At 36.5% G+C, this 23,231-nt stretch overlaps 1 protein-coding gene across 11 annotated transcripts in view; it reads left to right on the forward strand.

The window, feature by feature from the left end:
- The window catches only part of Camk2d (calcium/calmodulin-dependent protein kinase II delta), a 296,895-nt gene that overhangs the window by 193,774 nt on the left and 79,890 nt on the right, over positions 1 to 23,231 (forward strand). For 9 of the 11 annotated variants that reach the window (XM_005386817.2, XM_005386834.2, XM_005386824.2 and 6 more), the window contains exons 5-6: positions 11,878 to 11,943; positions 15,284 to 15,356. In XM_005386817.2, the coding sequence (XP_005386874.1) occupies positions 11,878 to 11,943; positions 15,284 to 15,356 (139 nt within the window). Of the gene's footprint in view, positions 1 to 11,877; positions 11,944 to 15,283; positions 15,357 to 16,267; positions 16,341 to 23,231 lie in introns of all 11 variants that reach the window. The other 2 variants (XM_005386831.2, XM_005386836.2) reach the window with 1 other exon arrangement.

Genomic DNA, 23,231 nt, shown 5'->3' on the forward strand with positions numbered 1-23,231 from the left:
ATGAGTCTGTTACTTCTTTTGTGTGTTGGCCTAAAAAAAAACAAACATGCATCTAGAGTTCAGGTGAGAAAATTTAATAATACTTAAGTAATACTTTTTAATGTGACAATAATTTGCTTGATGAAAACTGAGGTAAATCTTTCTACAGAGTGAAATGCTAAGAAAGCGTGTCCTTAACAGTAGTTTGCATGTAACATGCTGATGCTTATCTGTTTCCTAATGAAGCTCTGGTAGAATTTCTAACTTGTAAAGAAAGCAGTGATTTCTATTATCTTTTATTTAAAAGAAATACTGTTTCATTTCCTTTGAAAAATATCCCATGCTTCACAAATACGGGTATTTGGACTAGCCTTCTCTTTCCAATTAACCTGAATTACTGCAGCTTTACTGTGGTGCTCTATATTTTAATTTGGAAATTGGTTGAACATTTTGTACCCAGTAAATGTCATAAAATTGCCAGAGCAAATGGGGCTATTTTATGCCCTCACTTAAGTAAGTGGGGATGTATACATATGAACATAAATGCAAGAAATATTCAGTGATGTTCCAGAGACCCCAATAAAGTTACAGCGAAAACTAAGAAATCTGTTGTCTAATTAATATGAAGAATATTATCAACCTGAGAATACTTAAGCTGAACAGTGGGAAACTTGTGAGGATGAATGCTAGACCTAAAAACAATCACCATCAATTATTTGCTATTGACCAAATCCAAAGTTTGAAAATAAAACCAGTACTAAAATTTGATACTTTATACAAGTGAAATTACACCCAGACATCCCTTCAGGAAGCATTGTTTCTGTAATGCTGGGTGGAAATTAATCTGGATTATCTTGGAAAAGAAAATCTAGATTGACTTTAAGTCTTCATTCAAATAAATAGGGAAATGCTATGATACTACCAGAGAGGAGCTTACACCAGTTTCCAGCAAAAAGGTGCAACCATTAGAGCGTACAAATAAGAATGATGCAAGAAAGGAGAGAATTGAGGTCAGGAGAGAGAAGCTAGTTTGGGGAAGTTTTTTTCAGTAGTAAAAGATGTCCTGAGTATTTATTTTGAGGGATGGAAAGAGGGATTGGCACCAAGTCAAAAGAGACGGAGAGTCCTACTTCCTATCCTTTTGCTCCCCTTTTTCCGTCCCTCTGTACGAGAGTTTAACAGCTTCTGCCTGGGCATTTTGTGCCACAATTCTTCCCCCATCCTAGACTGTGAATTTTTATTCCCTCCTTTGGTTTTTTGTTTATTTATTTGATTGGTTTCATTGGTGTCTGTGTGTGTTTGCTTATCTTTTGTATAGTGTAACTTCCTGGATCCAGCTAGCAATATTCTGGAGCCCACTGTGAGGCATATAAGGTGGAAGAAACATGGTATTTATGTACAGTGGAATACCGTCCAACCACACAGAAGAACCAAATCATGTATTAGTTATAGGAAAATGGATGGAACTGGAGACCACTATGTTAAGCAAAATAAGCCAGTTTCAGTTAAATATCATGTTTTCTCTTAAATGAGCAGTCTTAAAATAAATAAAAATAAAAGATGACAGGAAGCTAGATGGTGCACTTTTAGAGATGCAGAAGGGGGTCAGAGAGGGGATGAAAATAATATATGTTATATGCATGTGCCAGTATACCAAAAATACTCATTATTCTGTATCACTGATATGTACCACCAGCAACAACAAAGAGCATGGAGGAAGTACCAAGAATTCCACATACACTGCAGTAAGTGACAGGACTCCTGACCTGAGTGGCACTGGCCATCAGTCGATGCATTGCTTCACTGTGGGTGCCACTGCTTATCATCAGCGAGGCCATGCAGTCCACATGTGTTCCATTTGAGCTAATTTTCTTCCTTTCTTCATGCCAATAAAATGAGTATTGGGTGAGGCTTGTTTCTTACGTTCACTGCTTCTTCCTCTATAAGTGGAGCATCTCTCTAACCTAGGATTTGCCATGCCCTAAGATTCTGATTTTAAAAATAGACTTGTGCTTTAAAGCATGTTTCACAAAATATAATTTTTGCTTTATGTATCTGTTTTCCTGCATTAGACTACATGCTTTATGATAGATCTTACAACTCAATTCTTTATATCCCTATCATTAGCATATGCAAGCCTCATGTATACTGGGGACACAGTTCAGTAACATTTGTGGAATTAGTATATAACTAACAATAACATATAAGGGACAGACTTAACTCTCCACAAAGCAACTTGTATTATCAGAAAAAAAGCTGTGACAATGAATGAGTCTCCACCTGCAGAACTTAGTAGAGGATCTCCTGCTATACACAACTCCTCACAACTCTATACAGGTTTTGATGTCTTGCAGTCACACGTAAGCTCAGGCCCTTCATTTGTATACATCTGTATTCCCTTGGGGAGCAGCAGTTACACTGTGTCCTCTCCAGCAGAGGTGAAATTGTTCTACTGAATGAATACTCATGATTGATACATGGTACCATTTTTTTGTCAGCCTTGTTGGAAAACCCAATGTTCCAGAGCCTGAAAAACCTGCTGTCTTACAATGATGTGTCTGTAACATCAGTAGCTTCAGTCATCTGTCACCTTTGGTCCAGGATCTTTCTAGAGTATTGTTAAAAGATCTTAGGTCCTCACCCATCATCTGTGATAACTTAACTGCCTTCATAACATGATCTGTACATTCTGTGACTGAATAAAAGGGTCAGTCTTCTAATGATTAAAACCAACTTTTGATGAACTACGGAAATGAAGAAATTGTTTTAATACATTCCAGTTATGAAACAAAATTTACCTGTCGTGCTATTTTCAGCCTAAGATAATTGCCTTAGCATTAACAGTGAAAACTTAGTTGCATAGGAAAAATCCGCCTAACCTCTCAGGATCCTTTGGCTATTTCAATACTTGGAAAAGGTTAGTGATCTGTCACTTAGGAGGTCATGATCACATAGTAACATTTGTCAGTGGGCTAATGGCATATATTTATTATAAAATAATTTTTATTTTTCTCTTAAGGATTACACATGAATAACAAGCAGCAGAATAAGAGTAAAAATTTTGATAATACAAAAGTATAATTTTTTTAAAAGCATGATTTTAATATGGAAATAAATGAAAATAATCATACATCTGTTACATTGTCTGAAACTTAGTCTAGTGAGTGACAAGAAATAAGCTGTGAAGATTTTAATTTCTCTTTTGTGCAGCAGTTTCTGCACTCTAATGATTAGCAGACAATTTCCCCTGTAGTATGCAAGTTATTTCTATTTAGGTGGACTATTCTTTTAAAACTGTATTTTGTAAATATTTCTGTGATTTTTAAAAATTAATTTTGTGGGTACACTTTTGAAACATATAATGATCACATTCAGCATAGGAAATTTGTACCTGTACATAAATTATCTTTTCTCGCATTCCCCTCACTTATTTTCAATCCTTCTCCCCGTCTCCCTCTACAGAACTTTGTTTCTATTGTTCTCCTTCCATTCTTTTTTATATTTTTATCCCTATCCCCTTCCTTTCCTTTCCCTCCCCTCCCTTGTTCCCCTTCTCATTTGAGCATTTTCTTCTTCAGGATTTGTGTAGTATATGTGAATCTATAAACTGTGATGGCTTCTTTTTTCTGCTTTTTTTCTTTTATGTACATTAGAATATAGATCAGGGTATCTTATTAAAATCTTTGATATAAGTTAAAAGTCTTCCTTCACCTATTAAAATTACTATCTGATGTGCGTATGATAATAAATTAGTAAAACTATTGAGGCCATTGATAAAGTTTAGTGACTTTAATATTTAAAAACTGGCTACAAATATATAAAACTTCCTTTGAAAAATGTGACCAGTGTATACAGTTAGTTTGGTTAGATGCAGCAGAAAGTTAAGGGAGTAAAAGACTTAATTTGTCTATTTATGGTTTATCTACATTGCAGATCACCTAAGTGTGTTACTCCTCCTTTGTCTGACTTCTTTAAGGGAATATTATTATTATTGCTGTCCACCTCAGGTTCTACACTGTAGCCAATTCTTTATAGCCAGATTGCTCACCTCCAAAAGAGGGTCTTGCCTATTTGGGTGTAGGCTCTGCTTTCAGTTCAAGGATTGGATGTATGAGGGGTGGAGCCCGTGCCTACCGAGGGAGCCCAATGGCTCGACAGTACACTCTCCACAGCTTGCCTGGATGTGTCATTGGTGTTCTGCATGTATTTTAAAAAATTAGCTTCATCTATACACATAAATGTGTTATCAGCTATTGTATCTTCTTCTAAAACATGGAGGGTATTATTATGTCAACTCATCCATTCTTACACTGTATGCATATGTGCTGAGCAGGATTGCACTCAGAGTAGGGCTGGTGTAAAGCTATATAATTATGAGTTGTCCATTCCCAAAGAGTCAGACTGACCCTTAGGAGGGCACTCTGGGTCATGAAAAGATATGGCCTGCTCTCTGATGATACAGGGGGAGCTGGTGTGTAAAACACAGTTTACATAGGCTAAAATTTAAGATGAAGGTTTGCATAGGACTTATAAAGGATCCTAACCACCCCTCATCGACATTAAAGAAGACTATTTACTCCAAATGGACATTCCTGCGGCAAGAATACTTCCTGCTTCAGTGGATGTCCCTGGAGGTCTGGGATCACACTATCTGTGTCTGGTGAGTGGAGTGTAATGAGAGCTGAGTTCCTCGTGGCAGATGTGGGTGGAGCCACACTATGTCCTGAGAAAGGGTTTTGGTGTGGCATTTTGCTTAGAGAGCATCCGAGGCCTGAATTAGAGGCCTCCTTCATGGACCAATGTTGGCAACCTTTTCCTGTGGCTCCAGATGAGGGAAAAGGCTGTCTTTTCTCTTTGCATTTTATGAGTAAGTAAAAATATACCACAGAAAAGTTTGACCTCATCTGATCTCACAGAGTTAGCTAATACCCAACTAGGATGTTCAGTCTGCTTCATTCCCTCTCTACTCAGTCATACTTTTAAATAAAAAGTGTAAGGGGGACTATCAATTTTAACAGTTTGTTCATGTGAACCATTAAATATCATTCACAATAATGGCATGGATAATTTTCTAAAGCCCTCTGAAACCCACAAAGAATAGAAATTAGCAATATTTATCGAGTGTTTAGTGGATTATACATAGTACTTTACCATTGCTATATTCATTATGGTTGCTATCGTCAAACATTACCTTTTGTTTGGCTTTATTTTTATTGTAGTAAAACACATAAAATATAAAATTCACTGCCTTGACTATTTTTAAGTACAGTTCACTGGTGTTAAGTACATTCATATTTTTGTGTAAATATCACCACTATCTCCAGAACTCTATTCATCATGCAAAACTGAAACTCTATTCCCACTAATCAGTTGCCTATTCCTACTCCACCAACCTCTGACAACCACTCTTCTACGTTCCCTATGATTTTGATTATTCTGGGCCCCTCGAATATTAGAAGCACAAAGTATTGTTATTTTTGTTATTGGATTGATTTGATTTCCATCATCTGATTTCATGTAGCATAATGTCTTCAGTGTTCATCCATGTTGTAGCATGTTCAGAATTTCCTTTTAAGACTGAATTATAGCTATTGTATGTATGTAAAATTTTACTCACCTGTTACGTGGTGTTAGCACTTGGATTATTTCAGCTGTTATGAATAATGCTGCTGCTAACCAAACTGTATAGAAATCTCTATGAGACACTATTTTCAATTCTTTGGTGTATACTCAGGAGCAGAGTTGCTGAGTCATCTGGCATTTCTACTTTTAATTTTTTTGAAGAACTGTCATGCTATTTTCTAAAATGGCTCTTCCATTTTTCATTCTTACCAGTAGTATACAAAAGCTTCCATTTCTCCACATTTTCACGAACACTTGTAATTTTCTGTTTCATTAACTATGGTCATCCTAATGGATATATGATAATGTCTCACTGTAGTTTTGATTATGTCATGTATTTTTTAAAAATATCATTGCACAGTCTGTTACTTGTCTTCAGGGAGTAGTATTTTTTGTTTTATTTCTGCAGTGTTGGGATCAAACTCAGGGCTTTGCACATGCTAGATGAGCCATTCCCTATGCTCCTGTTATTTTACAGGAAGCTTTCATTTTGATATGCACACCTTGAGAAACATCATCTGAACATTTAATCAGACCCTCACTAAGGCATCTTGTTAAATGCAGTTATATGTAAAATAAGCTCAGTGACTAATTTGTTTACTTAAGAAGTTATGTCATATTAATAGAACAAAAATTACACATCCCATTTCTGCTTTTGCATTATTTCATACATGCTTAATTATGGTTAGTAGTCCTGTTTTCATTCTTGCTTTTGCTTTACCATAGAATTGAAAACAATTTTATGATTATGAACTTTAGATAGTGGTTCATATTTTTCATATGAAAAGGGAATTACAGCATTAGCATTCTCATTAGTCTTAGAACTGAAGAGGGATACAGAAGTGATCATAATAAGGTAAGAATGAGATGAGAGAAGGTGAAAGCCATAATGATCTTAAAGTGATAGATTCCAGAATCAGAAAAACAGGAATAAGTGCTCTCTCAAAGGGTGTATGGTCTTCATCCCACTCCACTTCCCCACTGTCCTCCATCCAGGTAGCACAGTGCCTATGAATACACTGTCCTGCTATTGGTGTCCCATTTGCACCTTCCCCAACATGGTGCCCTCTCCTTCTGGCCTCCATTAGGCACTTTTTATTTTACAGTTCAAAATCAGGAACCAATTCTACCCTCCCAGATATACATTCATAAAAAAATAAACATTAAACCAATGAGTGCACAAACACATACAGTAATGTCTTGGTTCATGAACATTTCTGTTCACAAACAGTTTGGTTCCCAGTGAAATTTTACTTCTGTTCACAAACACCACAATGGGTGAAGAACAAAACCTTATCCATCTTCCCCAGAATCATGGAACAAATTAAATTCATGAACCAAGGTGATTGTTTTTGTGGTAAGTATTTTGAATAATTCCAGGTTCAAGGACAAAGATAACTTGGATGGGTGAAGGCCTGTGGATATAAAATTCAAGGCAAGCTCTAATGCTTGTGTTAATCATTTTTCACTATTATGATTAAATACTGAAGAAAGACAGTTTAAAAGAAGGAAGACTGATCTGAGCTCATAGTTTCAAAGGGTTCAGTCTATGGCCTGTGAGGAGACAGAAACATGTGGAAGGGTGTGGTCTAGGACAGCTGCTCACCTCATGGCCTCTAGGAACCAGAGAAAGAGAAACAACCGGAAAGGAAGGGACCAGATATAGTTCCCAAGGTCACAGCATTTTGGGCCATTCTCTTCAAGTAGGCCCCACCTCAACAGAGCCATCAAATTATGGATTAATCCACCAGTGAAGCTAAAGCCTTCTTAATCTGATGACCTCTTAGGCTCTTCCTCTGAACATTGCTGCATGGGAAATCAAACCCTCAATACATGAATCTTTGGGCAACACCTCATATTTAAACCATGGCAATAGTCAACAGGGACTTAACTAGTAGAGGTACAAACATTGGAATGTCCTGGGAGACAGATGAGCATGTCAAAATGTCTTAGGGTAGGTAGGAAGGAGTTCTGTGTACTTGAGGGTCTCAGCAAAGGCCATTATGGCTAAAGCAAGGCAAAGAAGGTCTCCTGTGGAGGTTGGGAGATGCAAAAGTCATGGAAGAGATTTACCTAGAAAAATCAGTAAAAAACCTATCGAAGAACTTCATGCTGTTATATGCAAAATATTATGTACATATAAAGCTGTTACACCAGAACATTTAAAGCTGTTATACCAGGAAATGGTGCCAAGAGACCTCCATTTTCTACTATATCCTCACAGATTTTGTTCCCTTAGCTCAGTGGTTATTAGGAGTTTCTAGGAGGCCATTACAGTGACTGGAAATGGGAAACGTGGGCACTCTGGTTGTCACGTTAATGAGGTCATGCTGCTGGCACGTAGTATGGACACTGAGACTGACAGTCTTGCTGTTTCAGTCCCATGCAGGGAGCCTGACCAACTTCACTCTGGCTGATGACCTCTTCCCAGTTCTTGCCAGCAGTCTGAGTATCTTCACTTGGAGGAAAGAGGGGAGAGAGATATCTGGGGTTCCTTTTTAAGGGCACTAACCCCATTCATGAAGGCTCTCTCCTCATGATCTAATTATTTCCCACAGTGCCCACCTCCACTGCCATCATTTTAAGGGGTTGAATATTAACATACAAATGAAGGGTCAAAAATATTGCATCTGAAAAAAAATATTGCATCTGTGACATAGATGGTGGCATCCAGTGAAATCTATATCTGCTGCTGTCGAGCAATGTGGAAGGCAGTGTGCTGGATGAATTCATATAGGTGAGTGTGTCAGTATCACAGCATCTGCCCTCATCATTGAATGAAACCATACCCATCTTTTGAGTGCTGGGAACCATGTCCACAAATGGACAAGTGAACAATAGTCTGTTCAGTAAGTGCTTGGCAGACCTGTGTTGCCCCTGCTTGGAGCCTGGGATTTCAGGTCTAATAGTCTCAGCTCATGGGATTTATCCTTCAACTTCACACTTACTTTCTTAGGGGAATTACTTTTTGCCAGAGGAGCTTTCTGGTCCTGCCTTAGCAATGTGCCTGCTCCCTTTGCACTAGCAGGGTCCTAATGTGGTTCCTGTTTTCCAGCTTGGCTCCAGCCTGAAGCTCTTGGCTTTTCCTCCACTACCTCAGGCACCCACCAGTTCTCGTCTGTAACAGAGTGCTACTTTTAGGCAGTGTGCATCATTTTGCTACTCAGAGCCCCATCTTGGACTCTACCAGGTGTAGCCTCACAGTCAAAACTGTATTATTTATGAAACATTATAAATATTTCATTCATGGTGAAACACTTTTCACTGCTTTGAGGCAAGGTCCTGTTGTGTAGTCCAGGCTGGCCTTGAACTTGCTAAGTTGCCCAGACTGATCTTGAACTTGCCATGCTTTTGCCTCAGCCTTTGTATGCCTGACTACTTTTAACTAGTTCTGATATAACTCACAAATACACAGACTACATACAAAAGGATAGTTCATTCTTCAGACCAATACAATATGAATCAAAATATTTACAAATAAAAAAGCAACAAAATCTTTATCTTTCTGTTATCTGGAATCTCACATCTTGGCCTAAATTATCCTATTTTTTCTATAAACCCTAATCTTCTAGACATTATGAGTAGAAATTAATGCTACAAATCTATAATTGGTATGCCTCATATATAGCAGAACTCTGGCACCAGTTTATTCATAAATCTCTAATTAATCTAAAGGTTTATTCGTGGAACTTTATTTGTGATTTAATTTGTGGCATTATATGAATTTTCACATAGCTCACTAAAAATGTATAAAACCCAGTAATAACTACTGCTTAATTTTGTGCTCCATTAAACAATAATGTGAGTGTAAAAATATATTACAGGTAGGAAATGCATTAGTTTCTTTTTCAAGCAGTGAATTCTAACTCCCACTTTTTCCTTCTTAGACATTTACCATACATGTTACCAATGTGATAAAATAATTATTTACATAAAGATATTTTAAAGTAATGTGAATAATGGGTGCTAGAAGATGAAAAAGAACGGTATGAATGACCTCTGACAACATAATCTAAAACTCAATGTTAAAAAACCTCAGCATCATGCTAGGATTGTAGCTCAGTGGTAGAACATATGCTTAACATGTGCAAAACATATTCTTCAATTTTGTGTAAAGCAATTACAGTTAATTGAAAATTTTGAGGGCTCATCTCAACTCTTTAGTATTCTCTTGTAAATACAGATGCCTTAAGAAATAAAACCTCTTGCCATAGGTAGCTAACCTGTGTGTGCGTGTGTGCGCGCGCGTGTGTGTGTATGACTTTTTTCCCTCTTTTAAGCTCATGTGAAGCCCTGTCCTATGTAAATGAAATGCACAACATGATTTTCTCCCTGAGTTAATCCATATGATCATTACTCCAAGAGGCATTAGTGAGCGAATGTTATATAGTAATGTTGGGTTAGGAGCTAACATAATGAAAATCAATCAGGAGTCCAATGAACCAAGATCTGATAATTTTCCTGATAGAAACAATACTTTTAGGAGCTACTGTAGGCAGCAATAATATTGTTGATGACAATAGATTCTTCTTTGTTTGTTTTGGAAGCAGACAGATTTTTAGTGCTGCAGATTGAACCCAGGGCTTCATGCCTGCTAAACATGTGTTCTACACACCAGTGCTACATCCTCGCCCCTGGAATGTGCAGTCAATATTATTGAACACTTCAACAACTTAAAACTAATGTATGCAGGTTTCTGAGTACAAACAGTCAGAAACAAAGTTATATATGAAGATATAACCATAACAATGATATTCATATTCAAAGGAAAAAATCTCACAAAACTCTATAGTCATCATTACAAGGACAATAGTGGATTTTTTGCAAGTACTTCCTATTATTTTGTAATATAATTTATCTAGGACATCTTTGTGATTGCATATTATTATAGATTCTACTTGGGGAAAGTAGAATCTCCAAGTGCTATTAAAATTAATTACATGTATCGTGTTTTTCAGAATAATGCCATATGAAGCTTAATATGATCATTTTAGGTCACATTTTTATATGTAAAAATAATGGGACTGGAAATAATGACCCCTACATTAAGAGACTTTTAAGAATTCAGAATGAATGGAGATGGGGTTAGATTGGTATAAATGTCTTGACAAATTTACATCATTTGCTGCCCTGTCTTTTCCTTTAGGAACAAAATGTTAGAGAAGAGAATAATAACCTGTGGGACATGCTATCATTTGATGATGTTCCAGGGTATAATAATGCACAAAAAGAAATGAGAACAAAGAGAAAAACCATCTTTGTGTCACCCTCTATAATAATCATACACAAAGCACTATTCCTTCACTTGATATTGTACCAAATGACTTGTGCCTTCTACACATCTAGAAAGTGCAGCAGTGTCATTACAGGAAAGACTGCTGTGTGCATCCACTACATGCGTGGGCTGTCGCATGGGTGGTCTGCCCGTGCCACAGATGGCTGTATCATCTCGGGGAAGTCAACTAACTTCTTTGGGCCTCCATTTTCTCAGCCATAAACTGAGCTGTTTTGGGAGCAGCATACCCTTATCTCCCAAGAAAATTTCAAATTTGGGAACTCATTGATGGAAAAATTTTACTTACAAAACTTTTTTTCTAGAAAAACCCTAAAATATGCAAATATATGTGTGTGTGCACATATACATATACACATGTGCATAACTATGTGTTGCTGTTACTTTAAAAATGAAAAAACACTTGCATATGAAATAGCACCTGTGATTTAATAAAACATGGAAAACACAATTAGTTTACTTGTGGATATTATACAATTCCAATTTTCCAAGAAAAGTATGTATTTGCAGTGTATGTATGTATTTGCAGGGGGAAAGTGGACATGTTTAGTAATGCCTACACAAAAAAACTGAAAAGACAAAAGATACACTTTACAAACTGACATTCAACAGCTAAGATGCATATTTTCTCTTTTTGTTCAGAAAATATTCCTGAACTGTGCTGTGCAGTTTGCCAGACCTCAGTTAATATTCAGAGGACTGAAATGAAGACTTTCATAGAAACTATTTCCTATAAAAGATATTGCTGAATGTACTTATTCAAAGACAAGGAGAATTGTCTTCAAGACTATGGCCCTGAATACATGAAGATATTTTGATAGAGATTTGACTGTTAAGAAAACTGAGTATCATAATGTTTTAAAATACTTGGTTTTAATAATATGAAAATCAAAAAAATTCTATGTGAACATTAGTTGCAAATCAATTGATACCTGATTTTTTTTTTCTTTTTTTAATGTAATTATTGTTGTTTGTCCTAACAGAGTTACTGGAGGCGAACTGTTTGAAGACATAGTGGCCAGAGAATATTACAGTGAAGCTGACGCTAGGTAAGTAACTTGCCCTAGGCAAGATAAAAGATTCAAATGACACTTCTTAGTATTTATGAGAATCTCATGGTACCAGTTGGATTTCTTGTTGCAAAGTCCTTTCTCAATAGAAATTTCTCTTTTTTTAAGTCTATCTAACATGATTCTTAAAGGAAAAAAATAAAGAACTCTTTGGATGTCAGCTAAACATTGTTATCCGTTCTCAGTTGGGCTAACTGCATTCCAAGGGCTTTAATAATCACAAGTGGTGCTGATTAACAATTGGACAGAAACCACTTCCATCATCACAGATGTTCCACCCAACAGCTCACTTCCAGTCAAGAGCAAAAACAGACCAATAAAAACCCCAGTTGTCTCTTTAAAATATTATTTCTGGCTTTTTTTTTTTTTTTAAATTTTAAAGATAAAAGAATGTTTTTTATCCCTCAAAATTTCATGAAACACTTTGGAACTCCATCTTGAAAAATATTTATTTAGATATTTGAGACAGTTCAAGAGTAATTTCCCAATCCTGTTTCTTGACAAATCTTAACAGATCTTTGAAAAAAGCTTTAGCATTTTGTCTGATTTGAAACTACTTTACCCAAAGGCAAAGTTTTTTGGAGTAAAGTAATATTATTCATCCACTTACTTAGATATTACTAAGACTGCATGGTGTTAGTTTTTCTCTGCATTCTTTGTACAGTTGCCACTTATTTAAAAGGAAAATCTGATTAATAGCCATGAGCCCACTAGCCCTGTAAATGAGAAGTTGTGAGAATTCAGTCTCTAGCTGGTTGCTCCCCTGTCTAAGGCTTTCAGAGCTTGAAGGCTATGGCCCTGAAGCTAGACCCTTTGCAGGTATTCACCTGACAATTGGCATTCCCCATTCTGCCAAAGTGCAGCATGCACACACTAGCTCCCTTCTAAATTTCTGATTTTTCTCGAGGAATGCTACTGTTTATGGCATTTTGTGAATCTATATCTATATAACTATACTCCAATTTTTTAATGGCATTTTTACTGCCAAAATCAAATAGGAAAGTCTGTGTCACTTATACAATGATGAGAGAATCATCAGTTGTTTAATTTACCTCTGAGTTCACAATGAGCCCCAGAAAAGGGCCTGAGAGCATCCTTGTGGTACCTGTTTGCCCACTTGCCAGAAGAGAGTAATAATTTTAATCGAGCTTGTAATCAAGTTATGACATTCTATTTATCTTGCCTTATCTTGTCAAAGTTATATTAAACATGTATTAGTTGTGAACAATACTGGTTGAAATTAAGGCAGAAACTTTTTACTGTTGCAGAGCCCTATAGATAATAGGATAAACAGTTTTAGATCTTTTAATATGCATACTTGTATTAAGTTTGAAACATATCCACAGATATTATAGGCTAGGATGCACATGAAATCAAAAAGAGGAAAGTACTCTCTTCCCAACTACGAGCATAAACAAGATACTCCTGGAAACATTTGGAAGCCAGGCATGATGGTACAAGTCTGTAATCTCAGTACCTGGGAGGCTGAAGCAGGAAGAATACAGCATGTTCAAGCCCATGGGCAGCTTAATGTATTAATGAGACCCTGTCTCAAAATAACATTTTTTTAAAAAAGGCCTGGGGATGTAACTCTGTGCAAAGGCCCTGGGTTCAACCCCTAGCACCAAATTAATTAATTTTGTAAAAGTATGTTTTCTTACTGCCCTCAATAACTAAAGAATGGAGGACTAGGGGCTGGGGATTTAGCTCAGCGGCAAAGCGCCTGCCTGGCAAGCGCAAGGTCATGAGTTCGGTTCCTGGTACCGGAGAAAAACCAAAAAAAAAAAAAAAAGAAAAAAAAAAAAAAAAAAAAAAAAAAGAATGGAGGACTAGGGGTGCATCTCAGTTGTAGAAGGCTTGCTAAGCTTGGATATCTCCAGCACTAAAAAAGAAAATTTAAGAATTAAATGCATCCTGGTTAAAAAGTAGCTCATTTAATATGAATATCACTTATTTACTTTCCCATTATTCAACATGAACATGATCATAAAAGAAAGAGTCTCATGGTTTGAAGATAATGACCAGTACTCAGATGAGCTACGTAGTCATCAACCACCCATGGGAGGCTGTTTCTGTGGTACTGTTAATAGAGTTAGAGCTAGAAAATCACAATCATGGTCAATATTTTTTATGTTTACATGTAATAAATTAGATGCTGACTGCATTTGTAGTTTAAGAATTTTTTTTAATGATGTTTTGTACGTGAAATGATTGAAAATGGCCCTACTGAATTGTTTGCATTGTCTTTGAATGTGATTCTGTGAAAATCTGCGTTGCTAACGCAGAGTGAGCTGTGCAGAACTCATCTATGTGATGTGTTCTACATTGTGACATGTCAGGTGACAGCTCATGGGACCTGTGGGTGCCAGGCTGGAGAGTTCCCCCACAACTTAATTAGCAGTCTGCTTAGCATCAGTGAGCCTTTGCTAAGAATAGCATAAATTGTACGTCTTGACAAAGTAATAAGCAAAAGCCTTCCCTCCATGAAGTGTGAAGGTACCGGTTTAACAATTAGGAGGGCTCCAAAGTACTTTCTATTTTTATTTTTATTTTTGCACATTCCCTGGCCCTTCCCCAGAGTACTCATATACTGAAGACAAGTTTACTTCATCTCACAGGTTTAAGTTCTCCCTCTTTATTGGAGGCTTGTATTCTATAGGAAACACCACTTCTAAGTGAAGGATATGATGAGCTTACAGCTGGTAATAGTGGCTCAGGCCTGTAATTCTGGCACTCTGGGAAGCTGAGGCAGTAGGATCACAAGTTTGAGCCTGGGCAAGTAGATTAGCAATTTAGATAGACTGTCTCAAAAAAAATGTAACTGTGTCCTTCCCTTTTTTTTAACCCTTGTTTCAAGTGCCATTTCATCTGCGTTTATCCTCTTGTTTCAACACCTATGTTTAATTGTGACCTCAGATTTTAAACAGTTTAGATGTGTCTGAGAAACAGCTGGAAATGTTATATCTTGGAGACTTTTTTCCCAGAATATTTTGGGATTACTTATAAATTTATCTTCCTGAATATGGAAATTTCAACTTTTGTATAAAGATGATTTAACTTGTAAATTTATAATAAAAAGAACACAGCTCAAATTGTTTTGTCTGAACATGTCACAAATTCTATGTTCGATGTCATTTTTGTTAGAACCAGAATTAGCTTTATTCAGTATTACTTAATTCCAGTGTAAAGCTAAAAAAAAGTGAAGCAATATAATTTTTCATTTGTTTGTTTCATTTGAACTTTCATTTTATTTCATATTCAATGTGATTATGTACCTTTAAAATGTTCTCCCTTCCATTCTACCCTTGTATCTTTGCAGTCATTGTATACAGCAGATTCTAGAAAGTGTAAATCATTGTCACCTAAATGGCATAGTTCACAGGGACCTAAAGGTCAGTATATGGAGTCCATAAATCTGAATCAAAGGAGTTTCTTTGTTGTTTTCTGGGGAAAGGGCAGAGGGGAGGCGGTATTGAAATGGTTCCCTTGCCTTTCCTAACTTTTTCCTGAATGAGTAACCAACAAAATGATAATGCATGATGCCTCTTTCAGTTTGCTTATCTACAGGCTCAATATACATCATAGCAGGGAAAATGGGGTCAGGGAGGGGAGTGCAGTATATTCTGTTTCCAACAGTGAACAGTAACCAGTCCAGCGGTGGAGGGCAGCCTTTCTTGAGCTCACCGTGGCCTGTGATGTATGTTGCCTGTAGATTTAAACACCACTTCTGTTCTGAGACCATGGGTTGCTGTAGCAGAACAACTGGTTACACATTGCTCCATTTGAGTCTGAGGAACCTTGAGGCAAAGGATAATAATTGCCAGCTAAATTAAAGCACACAAAGTTAATGATTTATCAAAAATTCATTACATATCCTATTTTAACCTTAATGGTGCCTCATGTGCTAATGAAACAGCTTTTAGATCGATACTAGAAAAATGGGAAAAAAGAGGAGAATAAATGGCGTGGTGAGGAGGAAGAGCACAACCATAAACCTTCTGTGTTAGAGTTCATTTCCTAGAAGAATTTATAACCAGGAAATGAGCTCCTGAATGAAATAAAATAACTGTTTAAAATGATTTGGGGAGAACGAGTAGCTCTGCATTCTGGCTCTCATGTGGCAACATCCTGACTGTCCTGAGGCCGTAGTCACTCTCCTTGAGCAATATGTGTACATGACAGAAGGATTTAACTACAACTCCAGTTGTCTGCTAGTTCTGCACTTGAACCCAGTCTCTCTGAGGATATACAGACAGTGAGTGTAGGCTTGGAACTAACACACGCCCCTGGTGTTTGCATGCAGTCATTGCATTCAGCAGATCCTGGAGGCTGTGCTACACTGCCATCAGATGGGCGTAGTCCATCGGGACCTGAAGGTGAGTAATGCTATTGGACAAGATAAAGCACCACCAAGTTCCTCACGACTGTTCAGCTGCAGTTATGTCTGTAAAGGCAAAAATACAAGCAGTAAAGCTGTGTGACCTCATTTCAACACATTACCCAGTACTTACCCTCACTGCAATCTTCATCTCTTCTAATATGCACTTGAGAAGCATAAATCCCTATTTATCCAGAGAGAAATAATTTCCTAACACTAACAATAAATAGGTTGCTGTATTTCCTTACTCCCCGGAATGAAGATAGCATTGAACATGAAGTTTGGCAGGACTGATGATCTCTTCTCCATTTTAAACTTGTTCTGTAGACATTGATCAAACATACTATTTTGTATTCATACCATATACATCAAACATTATGTAAATAATTTTTAAAATTATAAATTGAGTTATTACATAGACTTTTAGCACAAGGCATTGGGCACTATTTGGAACTCTGACATTCTCTTTCCCTACCATTAACCCTGGAAATAGAGAGACCTCAGAAATTCATCACTGGCCATGGATAGCAGACAGATCCGACTTTTGTCGTCTCTCAGAACCCACACCACTATTTTCCTTTTTAGTGAGCACTTGTATGTAGACCTGTATAATATGAGGACTATTATCAAACACTCTATTTTGATAAATATGTCACTTGAACATTTTTACTCTATGTTAATTTATTAAATGTGTCCTCTAAATGCCAAGCATAGAAAATGTGAATGCTCTCCCATGATTTTTATGTTATATTCCTTGGCTCATGATATGGGATTTCTCTGTGTGCCTGGACTTTGCTGAGCCCTTCAAAGACTGCAGCATTAATCAGAGATACCAGTAGCCTAGAATATAGGCTGTGAAGAAAAATATTCTGAACTAAAGTAGCTAATTAAAAACTCACGCCTTACTATGGAGTGAAATACCTTGGATACATTACCCCCAAGTTTCTCTCAGTGGAAAAAAGAATTTTTTCTTTCCATTCTTATTCTGACCTTGGGAAAGGACAGAAATGAACTTTTGCAAGAACTTGGTATCATTTATTGTCTTAGTTTCCAGTAAATTGATGACTTGGAAAGACTTCATGCCACTGAGTCTAGCTTTTAGTGCTTGGTGCAGTGGGCCATTTAATAAATACACTAAGAGTCCAGAACTTGTACACTGAAGGTAATGGATGTACACCTTAATGTGCTAAATCCCTACTTCTGTGCCCTTTTTACTGAAGAGAAATAAAATAAATATATGCTTGTAATAGCATATTTACAAATAGAGTAAAACACAAGAAGAGATCAAACGCTAAAATGTATTACCTGGCTTTAAGCCAAAAGAGATATCATTACTATTTCTATCCATAGATTTTTGTTTCCTTATCTCAGTTCAGATGTTAATTCATGTACATTTCAGATAATTAATGCACCAAGTTTAACTATTCCATAAAAGTGAGAGAAAAACACTGGAAATGCTACATTTTCTGTCACTATCAAAGGCACCTGTGAATATATGGGTACTGTGCAATTTGTAAACCCCTCCCAAAACAATAGCTCTTTAACATACTACTAACCCGCTGTACCTAACATAGGCTTTAACTACTGAATACTTTCAACATATTCCTTCAGTTTAGAAATCAGTGGAGTTCAAAATATATGTAAATTATACATTCATAATATGAAAGGAAATCTTAATAGATAACTAAGTATGTTAAATAACATTTGAATAACATAAAGAAGATAAAAAATGTCTTCTGAGTAAAGATCACAATTTGAATATTTGATTAACTCCAACCCTTGGGAATCTACCAGAGGGAATATCTTCAGAATCTGTGGCACAACAGGCAATTTGGGGATGTCCCAGAAATAAGAATAAGGAGAAGTGCAAGGTGGAGGGATATCCACAATAGCACCAGGCTGTACCATTGATACATGGGCCACGGTCGTGTCTTGGATACCTCCAGTGTAAAACAAGTCAATGTATATCCAGGTAGTATTGAAGAGATCTGGCAGTGATGATAAAACTATAGATAGAATTCAAGGATAGGACTAGTTTTAGGGAAGATCTAGATCAGGGGTAGGACCTCAATAATAAAAATGGCAAAGGCTATGATTCATATAATACTTACCGTATACCTGTGCTGTGTTTTGTGAATCTTCACAACTTTATGAGGAAGACACTATGATCATCCTTATATCACATAGGGAAAATTTCACAACCACAAGTGAAAGAACTTATTCAGGGTCACTCAGCTTTAGATATGATTTGTGCCCCTGCCATTTGATTCTGTCTGCATGCTTAATCACTACCATTTCTCAACCCAGATAATTGGATGAATTAAAACCTTATACAGAGAGCAAATAATGGATCAAAACAAACATGAGAAAAGCTGGTTGCCAGTGATGTGCTCCTGTAATCCCAGCACTCTAGAGACAGAGGCAGGATTGCAAATTCCAGCCCAGCCTGGGCAATTTAATGATAGGAAGGTCTTGTCTCAAAAACAAAGGAAAGAAAGGAATGCAATCAGTTTGAGGAGCTTAAAACTAGATTATTTATAAAGAACAAAGTGACCAAGTGTTGAATGTTTAAACTACTGTTTTCAAGTTCAGGTATAAAGCAGAGGAGCACACATTCATGAGACATTTTGTTAGCAGCAGCTAAGGTGCTGTCTTAAGTGCAGATACATGGAACATCTCAGGCCATGGAGTTAAAGTATGTCAAAAATGCACTGGTAATGTTTATCACAGAAAACAGGAAGCACATGAGACAAGAACTACATTCAGAAAACTGTTAGGTTTGAGGATGTAGTAATAAGTAGCAGTTCTTGATGTCACAAGAGATAGAGGGACATCAGGTCAGATGTGTACTCTCACTTGATAATCTGGAGAATACAGTTCATCTGAAACAGTTGACAGAAGGGAAAAGACAGTTATGTAGCTCTCCTTTTTTCAAATAACTATATTTCACACAAAATAATAAGATGTTTTTTAGTTCAAATATAGCAGAAATGCCTACTAAGCCACATCATGAGCAGCAATTTGGACAAGAGGCTTCACGTACACAACTGAATCCTTTAGCACCAAGTCATCCTCTGGATTGCTGCAGCAGAAAATGCTGCCTTTCCTAACAATTTTCTTCTGAATAATGACATTATTTGATGGAAAAATCATTATATAGATGGATGGATGGATGGATGGATGGACGGACGGACAAATATGAGATCAGATAGGTGCATAGATAGATGTTTCAGCTAGGAAAATAAGTGGAGATTTGGGAAGAGAATAGTTAACTTCCCATTGAAATACTGATATTTTCCAATAGTGGAAAGGACAGTTTACTCTCTTTAAGAATAATATCTAAGGGAATGTAAGAATCACTATGTAGTTTTTAAAGACTACTTCATAGGAATATATTAAAGAGCAGAATGGAAATTAGTTGTCAGGGATGACTATGCTGAGGGGCATTGAGTAATCTTTGTTAACTATACATAGGATATAAATCGTTTTGAATTCTACATGCCGAGTAATTATAATGCCACAAATATTCCGCTTTCCTCAGAACCATATTTAGATAAAAGTTTCAAAAACATATCCTTTGTATATAGTGTATATTTAGATATTTTAGAAACAAACTATATGTGAAAAATTCAGTAATTCATGTAGTCATTCTAGTGTTTACTGAGAGTGCCTTGTCTATATCAAGAAGTGGAGAAATACTGGGAAATTGGTACATGGGAGTTACATTCAGGTTCTTTCAATAATATGTGCTGATAATACAAAAGTAAATCAAGAAACAGGAGAGGAATATAGAGTAAATCATGGGGCTGGGGATTTAGCTCAGCGGCAAAAGCGCCTGCCTGGCAAGCGCAAGGTCATGAGTTCGGTTCCCGGTACCGGAGAAAAACCAAAAAAAAAAAACATTAGAGTAAATCTTACGAACCTGCTCATGAATGCATAATGACAGAAGTAGTACTACTTGAGTGAAACTTAAGCACACACATCAGCTACAAATTCTTTGTGCCAAGGATATGAATTCGGGCATTTATTTCATGTAAAAAACGGAAGCTATACTCAGTTGTACCATGTTCACAAGTGAAAAAGTGAGTATGACACTCAAGCTTTTCAAGACCTGCAAAACTTCATTTAGTTTATTCAGGGAGCTTGTTCACACCTTCTTTGGCAAGGAAAAAGTGAATGAAAGTACATGAAAGCAGAAAATGGTTGACTTCCTATTGAAATACTGATATTTTCCAACAATGGAAAGAAATTTTAAAAGACAGTTTGCATGCTTTAAAAATAGCATCTAAGGGAATGTAAGAATTAAGTAATACATAATATTAGAACAGCGTGTTTTTCAAAGTGAAAAAAGCACAGAAATAACTAAAAATAAATGATTTCACATGTGTATTCCTAGTGATAGCTTATTATCACATATTGTGCCCAGAAAAATCCATTTGACTAATGCTAAGATAATCACAGCCTTTGCCAAATAAGTTACTTAGTAAAGATGATGACAGAGAAACAAGATCAAAACTCTCTTCATAAATTTTCCCCTTACTGTATTTGAATATGGGTAGTAAGTATTTTGAGTATCTTCTGAAAATGAGCTATTCTCATACCGTTAGAAAGGCTTTCTCAATATCACATCTTTAAAAGTAAGGAATTGGGAAATCTACCTTCAAGTCCTGGCTTCATCTTTTTGGACTTTCTCACTAAAAACTGAGAGGATCTAGTTGTTTTATATCCTATAACTCAGTTATGAAAGTGATTCTGCAACTTGCCTTAGGTGCTTTAAGATATTTGAGCAGTTTCAAGAAAATCTGGGGTCCTTGTGAAAGATGTTGTCATTGTATGCACACAGAAGAACAGAATACAACTTGCAAACAGTTGCTGCTCATTACAGCTGACGTGCTATAAATGGTTGTAGACACTGAGACCAGATGTCATGGAAAATCCTGCATCATTAGGAAGCAATGGTGTGGGAGAGAACTTGTGTGTGAGAATATCAGTAGAATCTATTTAACAACCAACCTAAAGTGATTGCATTGTTGCAATTGAAAGATAATCTCAACAGATAAAGGCTAACAGTGGATGACACTGAAGTTAGCGAAGTAGCCTTTTAAATTCATTTGAGAGATAGAACTAATTAGTAGTTCCAAGGATGTGTACATTTCCCCAGCCCATATAGCCAGCTGTAGCTGCATTAGAAGACCCGAGTTTTTAATCACACATTTTCATTCATGCTAGGAAATCAAAATAGTGGGGTAGTAGCAAATAAACAAGTGGTCATCCTTCCTAAGGAGCCAGCAGAATCTCTACTCTTTCCCACTTTGGTGGAATATTTCCACACATGATCCCCTTTGTGTAGGCAGTTAGAATCCACACTCATCTATCTGCCAATGAACTTTTGTCATATGACATAATTTCAAGTTGGAGGCTATTTTGGGTGGTAATGATTCAAGAAAATCAGAATAAATGTGCCTGTTCTGGTTAATGTGTTTCTTTGGAAATTCTCAGTGATGAAGCCTTCCACATCTCACAGAACATGAAGACAGGATTGTTTAAACTGATATATTACAAAATGTTATATAGACATCAAATTTGCATGGTACTTAGATGTTTCAGTAGCTCTGGCCACTTAAAGCAATCTTTGATGAAACATTAAAAAGCAAATAATTCTTTAATAACATCCAGTTTTTCCACTTACATTCCATCATTCTGTATTGTTGGTTTGCCTAAAAGCAGTACATAAGTGTGAAGCCATTGCAGTACTATTTGTTTTTAAATGTATACAGCGCCCTTGCAAAAACCCTACCTTTTCCTGTCCATAACTGCAGCTGAACAGTCTTTGAGTTTCAGGTGAAACAGTGATCCAGATGGATTTATTCTTTTCTTAGATGACTCAGGAGGCCCTCAAGTGAGGTTCCGTAGGTCATTTCTAGTTTTCAGTGTTTGCCCCACTCATGCTGAGAACAGGTGTCATAAAACTCCAGAGCTTTCCATTTCTTCTCAGTTGGCAGATACAGTGTCTAGGGCAGAATGCACAAAGCACTGCCTCAAAGCTTTCCCATTTAGTAATAAGAGTAAAAGCATGTTAAATTTTTTACGTTTGTTTTCTAATGTGAATGGCTTTTGCTCAGTACTCTTTGACTTAAAAGTCTTAAAATGGCTATGATTTTTTAAGTGATTGGAACTCTTTCCTTGAATGATTTTGTGGTTGATAAATTAGATCAGATGTGTGTTTAGCAGACATCTCTGATGTCTTCATGCATTTGAACTGAAGATCACCAAGAAACAGAATCAGCTGTTGCTTACAGTTTGATGTGGTTTGTCCAAATTACTTATTTCATAAATTAATAGCTGGAAATTATCTTGACTAAATTAGAAAATGCATGAATATAGCAGGCTTCAAATTATCTTGACTAAATTAGAAAATGCATGAATATAGCAGGCTTCAAATTTCAGTTGTGAAAGTAAAATACTAAATATGAATAATTTAATCATGAGATACTTCATTGTACTGACAAATAAACAGAGTTCCAAATAATTTCAAATGTTAGGCTTTCCTGAAAGTTATTTCAGCATGAAGATTTTTCATATTCCTGAGACATCTTCATTCTCAAGTCCAAATTAAATTGCACATTTTATGTGGATATAGTTCAAAACCCTTTCAGCTCCGAAAACTTTCAAAGGTTTCTTCATATCCACAGTTGTCACAGTGGTGGTGAATCTGATGGCAGTGGGCAGCAGTGGCCTGAAGAAGTCTGGGACTTGATTAAAGCGTACTTGCCCACACTCCAGTTTCTTACAGATTTAACCTAATTTCTTCCAAGTTATGGCTGTGAGGGTTTTGCTATTTTGCATGGCTGGCTTAATTAATGAATTAGATAAGAGTTAGGCTGTGTTT

This window comes from Chinchilla lanigera, unplaced genomic scaffold, assembly GCF_000276665.1.
Source record: "Chinchilla lanigera isolate Chin_1 unplaced genomic scaffold, ChiLan1.0 scaffold00027, whole genome shotgun sequence".
Taxonomy (NCBI): Eukaryota; Metazoa; Chordata; class Mammalia; order Rodentia; family Chinchillidae; genus Chinchilla; species Chinchilla lanigera.